At 42.7% G+C, this 10,308-nt stretch overlaps 1 protein-coding gene across 2 annotated transcripts; it reads left to right on the top strand.

The window, feature by feature from the left end:
- The first annotated feature begins 1,050 nt into the window (after positions 1-1,050).
- Positions 1,051-10,070, top strand: irx5a (iroquois homeobox 5a). Of its 2 annotated transcripts, none has more exons than XM_031848817.1 (3): positions 1,051-1,748; positions 2,648-3,050; positions 3,738-10,070. In XM_031848817.1, exons 1-3 carry the CDS (start codon positions 1,491-1,493, stop codon positions 4,445-4,447), a joined length of 1,371 nt encoding a protein of 456 aa, XP_031704677.1. In that variant the 5' UTR covers positions 1,051-1,490; the 3' UTR covers positions 4,448-10,070. The 2 variants fall into 2 exon arrangements, with proteins under 2 accessions (XP_031704677.1, XP_031704678.1); XM_031848818.1 differs by having other exon boundaries at positions 1,052-1,733.
- The last annotated feature ends 238 nt before the right edge of the window (positions 10,071-10,308 follow it).

Genomic DNA, 10,308 nt, shown 5'->3' with positions numbered 1-10,308 from the left:
ATATTTGTGAAATAGGCCTAAACAAGGTAATTGCCGCTTAACAGTGGCATATTAAATAAATCTTGGCTCCAGTATTTCACCACTGAAACGTATCTGCAGTGATCAAATGAGATTACATCCACTGGTCCAGGCGGATTTGGTGTAGTTGGCACTAATCTGCCCTGGCTTGAGGGTTTATGACTTTCTGGGAGTGTGTATCTGACTGGTTTATTCCAGGATCTATTGCAAAAACTATTTAGCCGTCGCCCACAGTAAATCGTCCAAACACGGCGCAGACAGAACATTATTCAACAATCACAGCACATAAATGTCGATAAGGCAAAGTTTGTTTACACACAGTAACTGTTCTCATAGATGTGTTCGGCCAGCTGCTGTTTGCGCCATCTTACTTTCACTTTTCAGTTGTCACATATCTTACCAAAGAAAAATTCGTCTGGCGTTAGAAAGTCGACGTGCACAACAGTCGTAATCCATTTGAAAACCCCCATTGCGGATTTTAACGCAAGGCGCGCTGAGATCACGGAGCATCAAGTCTGTTGATTTAACGCACATATACTTAAAATGACGACATTTTACCAACAAAGAAAGATTAACAAAAAGAGAGCGCAGCAGTGGAGCGCCTTTTTTAATTCCTGCCGGTATCTTGCAAGCCCATATCCCCACATCCTGGCACACAACAGCCGATTTGTTATTGATCAAGTGTGAAAGTGACGGCTTCGTGTATGGGGGGAAAAAAAGAAGAAAAAAAAAGAAGAAAGTTGGGAGTTGACAGACTCGCATGATGTCGCCATCCAAAGGGGGGCTGCCAGGCGCACTTGAGACTTACTGCAAGGAGCCTTGTTAAAGGGTGAAAAAATAGAGAAATAGAGAATGAGACGGATTGTTAGTTAATGCGCGAGAGAGAGAGAGAGAGAGAGAGAGAGAGAGAGAGAGAGAGAGAGAGGGAGGGAGGGGGTGAGAAGGAAGAGCAAGAGAGAGAGAGAGAGAAAGAGAGAGAGGGGGAGAGAGCATGGATTTGGGCAGGGCTGTGGTTACCCAGCATAAGCTCGCCTTTTCCTTCGGTGACTACACCCCGAGAGGAGGAGCATAGTAAGCGTCAGGATCCTCAATTTTTCAACTTAGCATCTTGGCAGGACATTTTCCCAAGCAAACCCCCCGTCCGACGGGTAAAAAAAAAAACTTCTGCGCGGGCATGAGAGCGAGGGTTCAACTCAGATAAGGAAGCAACAGAAAAACAAAACGAGACAAAACAGCCGACGGACAGTGGCTGGCTGGCCGGCAGCGACCAAAATATTCCACCCAACACCTAAGCCTCTCTTTATTTAATCACTTTTACTTTTTTTCCCCTTCACCATTGTCATTTAGAAGGAGGAGGGGGGCAGGCAGCTGGTCTGCAGACACACGGCTCTATGCGCTCCGACAGCAGCGCATGAGAAAATAAAGGGAGGAAAGTGCGCAAGTTAAGTGGCTTAGACTCTCCGGGCTCCAGCATGGCGTATCCTCAGGGCTACTTGTACCAGCCGTCTGCGTCTCTAGCCCTGTATTCATGCCCTGCGTACAGCACCAGCATGATATCGGGACCCAGAACCGAGGAACTTGGGAGATCCTCTTCGGGATCTGCTTTTGCGCCCTATGCCGGATCTACCGCGTTCACCAGCGCCTCGCCAGGCTACAACTCCCACTTGCCATACAGTGCGGACGCGGCAGCGGCTGCCACATTCACCTCGTACGTGGTGAGTAAACTAAAGGTGATTATTAAATATAATAGGAAATACAAAGCGAGGACATATTCGCTCGTTATAGAAGTCCAAAATACTCACTGTGCATGCGGAGTCAAGCGATTAAGAGGCAAATGTGCGTCACTAGGGAGTGCGTGAATATAATGTTACAGAATGTCAGATCAAGAAAGCATGTTGTTGGGGACAGAAGTATTTCAACTGCGTTGTGTGATATTACGTGGCTCTTAAGGAAATTGTAGTTGTTGTATGAGAAAGCGTGGACAATGCTGAGCCGAAGCTTTATGCTCATAACCGACGCCGTGTGATGGCAATTTAGGTCACTGCATGTTTCCTGCAATCATATTAATTGTGCCAGTTGTAAAACTGAAATATTGCAACTTTGGACAAGAGAAAAACGGAGGAAAATTGTCTTTCACTTTTGTTGTTTTCTCGTGGCAGCACACGTAACTCATTCAGACGTGGCTGCACTACAAAGGCTGATCCCAGTAGAATAGGGAAATAAGCACAAGTGTATAAGGCCCTTTGTGCATAATGTAAATACGTTGTCATAATTGCAAATTGTAGAATTTTAATGGCGAGAATAATATTCGCTTCATGCTGACATATAAATGAAAATGTAAATAATAATAAAAACGCATATAGCAACTGAAATTGCAAATACCCAGTCATGTTAAAAACAACTTCATACACATTAACTTCAAACTTGAACTACTGGATTAAAACCAGTGTATTCATGTATGTGTGTGCGTGTGTATGCGCGTGCGTGCGTGCGTCGGTGCGCGCAAATGTCCATGCGCGTGCATGTGTTCATGTTTGTGTGTCCTTTTAACTATTTTTGAAGCAGTCCAGAAAAATGAATGTGAGCGAACTTTTACACACTTTTTCATTATTATGTTTCTGTATCACAGGGTTCTCCCTATGACCACACCACGGGCATGGCCGGCTCAATAGGATACCACCCTTATGCATCACCCTTGGGCACCTACTATGGTGACCCAGCATATCGTAAAAACGCAACCCGGGACGCCACCGCCACCCTGAAGGCCTGGCTCGGCGAGCACCGCAAGAACCCCTACCCGACCAAGGGAGAGAAGATCATGCTGGCCATCATCACTAAGATGACCCTCACCCAGGTGTCCACCTGGTTCGCCAACGCCAGGAGGAGGCTAAAGAAGGAGAACAAGATGACCTGGACCCCTCGGAACCGGAGCGAGGATGAGGAGGAAGACGAGAATATTGATTTGGAGAAAAACGACGACGACGAGCCAAACAAGCCCACAGACAAGGGAGACTCCACAGACACCGAAGCAGGTTGGTGGTGCAGAGAGAGAGAGAAAAAAAAAAAGCCAAAAAAAAAAAAATCATCAATTTTTCATCGCAGTCATTTCCACTCAGGGTGCAAAATTGATTGCTGGTTAATGGTGGTATATTATTTATAATGGGACAATTGCTTTAAATAATAATCACCTTGAACTCCCCTCGTTTGACTTCTCGGGGGCTGAAATTGCTGGTGACGCAAAGTGTTTAGCAGTCAATTTATCTTTAACTGCATAATAAGGATACAGCTGGTGTATTGCGCTGGGTATTCGGCTACAAAAATATCGCCTTTGTATGCTCATTATATTCCAGCTTTGAACGGTTGATGAATGCTTATTATCATCATGAGCGATGCGATAATAATTAGTGCTGCAAATATATTTGTGAATTAAAATAGTCAACTTGCTGTACGCTCAGACTTTAATTATATCACACTGTTGTACTCTTTCATAATTATGGAGAGCAATTCGCTCACCTTTTTTACATCACACATCTTTATGAGGGACATTTATAGCATGTGCTACAAATGTTTTTAAGGGAAACGTGCATAAATAGCCTAATTATGTTTATACATCCGATTCCAGTTTGCCTCGCGATTGCCCGAAACATATGTTCCAGTTTCATCAACGTTTTAATGTCACGCTTATTTGGCAGTAACTCTATTCTTTATTTGTGCTTTAGATCATAAACTGCTGAACCCAGGGGACATAGGCTGTGACAGATTTAAAGAGGAGAACCATGGCAAAGACCCGGATCCCCTTCTGAGCGACTCGGAGTTAAAAGACCAGGAGGAGCGGACTACAGAGTTGCTGCCGGATTCCGCAAAACCAACCACTTCGTCTCCCTCGGCGGTGCCCCGAGGGAACCAGGCCGCTGCGCAGCAAGACAAGCCGTCAGATTTGAGCCATGCGCCGGGTACGGTGACCAGCAACGTGACCTCTGTTATCCACTCGCCCCCTTCGGCCCCGAAACCCAAACTCTGGTCCCTTGCCGAGATCGCCACGTCCTCAGACAGGTGTAAGGGCAGCGGAGAGGCGCCACAGGCTTGCCCCGGTTTGGGTCAGAGCGCAGCAATGGGCACCAACGCGTCTCCATCACGGTCCTCCCCTCATTGCCCGCTCCCCAACAGCACGGTCCTATCCAGGCCTCTGTACTACACCTCCCCCTTCTACCCCGGCTACACGAACTATGGGGGCAGTTTTGGACATCTTCACAGTAACCACGGCTCGGTAACCACGGGCTCCACGGCACATTTCAATGGATTAAACCAGACTGTGTTAAATAGAGCAGAGGCTTTGGTAAGGGAGAGCCAGAAAGTCAGAAGCCAAACGCAGATAGATCTTTGTAAAGACTCCCCTTATGAACTAAAGAAAGGTATGTCAAACATTTAATACCTGATTATTTTCCACTCAGTGCGGACTTTTATTTATTTTCTTTGTGGTTGCATTAAAAAACGAAAAGAAAAAAGGACAATGATGAAGCAAATTCTGAGAACATGTTATTTTCAGAGCAAATGCTTATCTTCAAAGATTTAGTTTCTGAATGGTTAATCCTAAAGTGTAAAGAGAATGGTCTTAATCGCTGCAGCCGCCTAAGTCTATTTGTATTAAAGACTAACATGTATATTTAATGTAGCATTTTTGTATTTAAAATGGACAACACACTATCTTTGAAGTAAATTATGGAAAGAAAATATATGCTTGTGCAGCGATTATTTTTGGTGAGCCATTGGCTTTGCCTGACATGTGTCAAAAGTGCTTCAAGGCCAATTTATCTACACGAAATATGAATTCAATTTTGCACCGTGACAGATGTTTCTATGGTAAACCATTTTGGTAGTGAGAGCTCTGACAAACTGAAAGTAAAGGCCTACATTCAGCATAAAGATGTTGGAATATCTAAACAATAAAAGGGTTCAGTTTCATTTTGGGTCGTGCAAATATTCATAGTTTTTTTTTTTGTGACTGAAAAATGTTGGAAACAACACAGAAGTACATTTTGGTCAATGGCTTATCACCATTTAATTTTTTCTTTGAATACAACGAGGCCCTCTTTTTACTTGAGCATGATTCTAAAAGTGGATATTGATATAATAACAACACCGAGGCGCAGTCATTTAACCCAATTACCTATCGTGTTTTATGCAGAGCAATCAGGTGGTGAACTCCGGTAATGAGCTCGATTTTATGCCAAATTTAGAGCTCATTACTATTTTCCAAGGCGTGGCAAAGCTGTTAAAAGGGACGCGACCATGCATTTAGAACATACTGGCCTATTATATATCATTAATGGAGAGTCTCTTTAATGGCGCGTTAGATGTGACACACTGGTGTTTGGAGGAAAGGGAGAAAGCTGTCATGCACACATGCAGAGACAGACCGATTACACTGTGCAGCCGGTAGCCAGGCGCTGTCCTCTAACTCTTCCAACTTCTGCAGGTAGGTGTCACACTTGCTCCTAATTTCAGGGGGACTCTTTGTTAATCCGTCACGGAAACCCATCCCTGATCAAATGGCCTGGTTAAAAGGAAGTGGAGCCAATGGGGCACACACAATGATCACAGTTATTACGAGGATTATAGCAACTTTGACAAGTGGATAAAAAAAGCACAAATTACATACTTGACCGACATGCAGAACAAAAAAAAACCAGAAGGGTATTTCCGAGGCAAACTGAAGAAAGAGAGGTGCTTTTTTTTTGTTGCTGATTTATTAATGCTGGATTTATACATTCAACGAAAGAAAAATAAAACTAAACAACAATTTACTGTGATTATTATGAGGATCACTATTGCTATTATCAAATATTTTGAGGCATTCTCAAAAAAGGAAGAGATTTGGGCCACTAAAATGTATAGGCCTATTTTTCTTTTTTATTATTTGACCTGACATTTCTGACTAACATTCGTTTATTCTGTGGTTTTTACAGTGTAATTCAAACGGCACAGAATTATTATTACCATTATCATTATTATTATTATTATTATTATTATTATTATTATTAATGTTGTTATTGTTGACCTCCACTGAAGTGGGACAGCATGCTCTTGTTTATGGCTGCCATTAATCTCCATAGTTTACTTTCCCCTTCTCCAATTTGAAATCTCCCCTGAGGTTTATATAATTCCCTTAGCCTTAATGTCCTCTACTCGGGCCCTCTATTTTAATCTGACAGAGTGTGCTGGAGCAGTGATTGCGACACATCAGCCGGCTAAATAGCATAATTATGTTTTTTCTTTGCTGGTCCCCTGAGGATTGAACTGTTCGATGCAATGTCCCCTCAGAGAGTATTAAGAGTTTTATTAGATATCGCGTCGATTTCTCAGAATTGATTGAAGAAGTAACATTTCACAGGGACAATATACACACGATTCCTGCGGTGTAAATCATCTGTGTGGGAATAGGTAAACACTGTGAATTGTGTCGTGTGTGTGTGTGTGTGTGCGTGTGTGTGTGTGTGTGTGTGTGTGTGTGTGTGTGTGTTTGTGTGTGTGTGGTGGAGGGGGTGTGGGGTTACAACGGTGCAAACCAAACGCAGAGCCGGGTGATGGAGTCATTCCGATTAACTTTCTTAATTTAAAAATACACGGGGAATGTTCGGAGGATGATCTACCAAACTATCCCGAACAGGGAACAGGAAAAGACATGCCTGACGATCCTCTCACTATTGAAACCGCCTTAAAAATAAATCAGACCACTTTTTTATACTGCTTTTATGCTGTAGATATTTTATTTTTTTTATACATATTATAGGTTATCATATATTTGTTTTTCTCCCAAGCATGTCCACATTTACCATTCAGCTCTGTCTCCCCAACTGCTGTTTATCAAAATGCACAAGACATATATGCTCCTGAAGAGTCTGCATTGAGTATCTGCACTGTAATTAGCCTATTTATTATTATTATTACTATTAATATCATTATTATCATTATGTTTAAAGGAAGTATTTCAATCATATATTGTATTTCCATAGCATATATCGACAGCTTATCTGATGTCACTGTATTTCAGCTCAACATGGTCACTATATAGGACATATCGTGTAAAAAAAAATCTCACTAATTAAAATATAGGATATATATTTGATCGTTGATTATACTTATTCTATTTCTGGGCGTGATGAAAGCCAGTCAATTAACCCCATGATTACTTGGAGGAGCGGAGCGAGAGGATGTGCAACCCTTCATCAGAGGCATGGTATAGCCTGCAGGGGAGATGCTCCCTGCAACTTAATACAACTTGGTCCCTGGCTTCCCCTGCGCTTGAATGGCGTGTCGGTTCATTGTTGGGATTGCTACATTGTGAGAATACTAAGTAGGGGTGAAACCGTTCCCACGTGTGGAAATGGGGGAAATAATCCGACAAGAGAAGAAGCAGAAGAGAAAAGAGGAGGATAAGGTCTGTACCCTTCACTCCGACTTTGTTACTGTTGAGCGTTCAGACGCACAATCCGGGGTGTTTGGGAAAAAATGCTTCTTATTACTCTCGTCATATCAATTAAACATTTTTTTTTCTTCTTCTCCAAAACTGGAAATAAAGGCCATTGGATAGGCTACGTGAATCCTAAAGGCCGCGACTCACGGTTTATTTAAATTGAACTATTAGGCTAAATACTCATGCTTACACGCGAACGAGTAAAATGTACCTTTTTTTGCCAATCGAAAAAAATGCATAATTAGTATTTGCATATTGCTCTATCAATAGAGACACACAGTAAAACTATCGTATTCTTTGTCGGAACACCAGCAACAGCTTCTCCGTCGGTTTGTGTTTACTCTAAAAGTAGATACGACAGTGTTGGTGTCATCGGGGAGACTTTCAGTGGTGACTGAAAATAGTGCTAATATAAGACTAATGAATAACAAGAGTAAACCGTGGTTTCTTGTTTGTTTGAGAATAATAAATCACTTTATTATTGTAATTATCTTGGCATCCTGTTGTACATTCATCACAGGTATTATTGGCGTTGGATCAACCACTAAAATATGTGTTTTCCTATAATAGAAGTTTACAATTCTTCAGGCATAAAAAAAAAACATAAGCACTGGCCGAACTAAAGCATACGTATTTTAGAGGAGAGCACGTGCCATTAAATTGTTTATATTAAATGCCATTTGCCTGGTGACCCAGTGGGTCCCGGTTTACCCAAAGTGCAAGCCTGAAATATGTTTGGCAAGAGATTCGCTGCAGGGGCAGACTTGTGAAGAAACTTGGAGCTGTGGACCAAACAGATTAGACACCTGCCACTGGACAGCTCTGTGCACGCCTCTCAAATGCTACTGTGTCAGACCACAAGGTGAAACCCAAACCTGCTGATAAACACACTCCCAATATCACTGAGGGGATTACTCTGCGGACCAATGCGGTGCGTCCGTATAAACAGCCCGCTGATAAAGAGCCCGTCTACATGGCACTCATACGTATACGAGTTGGGGTCAAATTTAGCTCAAATGTGTAAAAAGACACCAGCTGTACTTGACCCGAACAGGGTGTGTGTGAGATCAGCAACACGGTTGTGGCCTAATGCGGTAGAAATAAATGGAGGGTGTTTTTTTTTTGTTTTATTTTATTTATTCAGAAACGGGGTTCGCTTATATCTGGGACTGAAATGCAGTTGGCTGTTGAGATATTTCTTTCCCCTGGATTTTCACTTTTCCTCTTCAAAAATAGCCCTCAACTTCAAAAGGAAACAAAATATCACTGTGATGCTTTACTGGGACCCGCTGTGCATCTGATGCAGACTTGTATTTCTAAAGCATATGCAGTATATTCTATAGTGCTGCAATAATACCATTATAACAAATTGTATATTTGGCTCTGAGTTTTTCAGTCCCTGCATGATGTGTCACTAGAATATGAGCGATGAGTTCTTTTTCATTAAGTTCTAAATGTAAAGAAGTGAGCGACTCTTCTTTAGTGAGGAGTTCAGGAACTGCTCATGGCTATTTAATCATCATCATTTCCTAAATGAGAAGGGTAATTGAGGACACAATATCTCAGCTTTAGTCTTCTGGTAAGACTGAACACGAGACTTGAGTTGACAGGATGTGAGTCGTGTCTGGGCCTAACAACTTGTAAAACAGATTCAATTTTACTTTGAATCAAACAACTGACGACTGAAATGTGTGCGTCCACCTATACCTTGTGGAATCCTGAAAGAAAAAAGAAAAAAAAGTCACGTCAAGGTAACTTGAGTCTCAAGCCTTTGGCACCACCAGCGTTCATGTTAAGTGGAGTTATAAAACGGTCTTGAACACCCTTTAAAGCGACCCAGATAAGGTGACAGAGAGTGATTTACCACTGTTTTTTTGCACTTCATGGACTGTTTTTCTATTTCTCCGTGGAGTTCCTCTGGGAGAGATTACATGTGTAATTTTCAGCTGTGAGATGGTTTAAGTGTCCCCCCCCCCCAACATAAATACAACATTTCTATGAAGAAGGGGAAAAAAGGTGGGGGGAAAAAACACTAACGAAGAGTGATGAACTATGAAGTCCTAGGAGGCCAGGGGTTGAGGTTGGGAGAATTGAGGCATTAGGGTCCAGTGGCAAATATAAATCTATTTAGGTATGCTTGGATTATCAAATTGTGTTCATAATGCAAAACCAAAATTAAAAAAACTGATTATTTTTTAAAAAGGTCATAGTTTTAATTCAAGGATGGATACAATTATACAATCAGCCTAAATTATCCCAAAAATGTTTCAAGGACGCAGACAAGTTGTCTATCTCTAATGTAGAAATGACATAACACAAACAAATACCCACAGAGCGCTACTCTGCGAGCACCTTGACTCCTTGAGAGGAGCGGCTCATTGACCAATCTGCTCTGACAGCAGTGTGGCGTGAGCCTCTGACCCTCTGACTGCAAAGGGTCTGTGTTCAGTGGCCATGTAAGGGCTCCCCGGCGCTCACACTAAGGCGGTGTGGGGGGGAGGGGGGGGTTCTGCCCTGCTCTGGAGAAGGCGACGTGTGCACACACGGACAGACATTAAAAACACATACATGCGCAGGAGGGACTTAAACTCCACGCCAAAGCCCCCAAAGGTATGCACAGCCACAGAGCAGCAAGTGTGTGCATCCAGTGTGGAGGAGGAGGAGGAGACACCGGCAGGTTCTTCCTCCTGTGAACATGTACAGGTCCCGTCTGTACCCTCGCCTGGCTCCTGGCTCCTCCCTCACAAGGTGAGCAAGTTCAGCACCGCTCCTGCAACACAGACTGACGCCTGTGTTTTGTGACACAACCCTGATAC

Source organism: Anarrhichthys ocellatus, unplaced genomic scaffold (genome assembly GCF_004355925.1).
Source record: "Anarrhichthys ocellatus isolate YVR2014 unplaced genomic scaffold, GSC_Weel_1.0 scaffold8, whole genome shotgun sequence".
In the NCBI taxonomy this organism is placed as follows: Eukaryota; Metazoa; Chordata; class Actinopteri; order Perciformes; family Anarhichadidae; genus Anarrhichthys; species Anarrhichthys ocellatus.
Note: the sequence above shows the minus strand (reverse complement) of the source record. Positions and strands in the feature narration are given on the sequence as shown.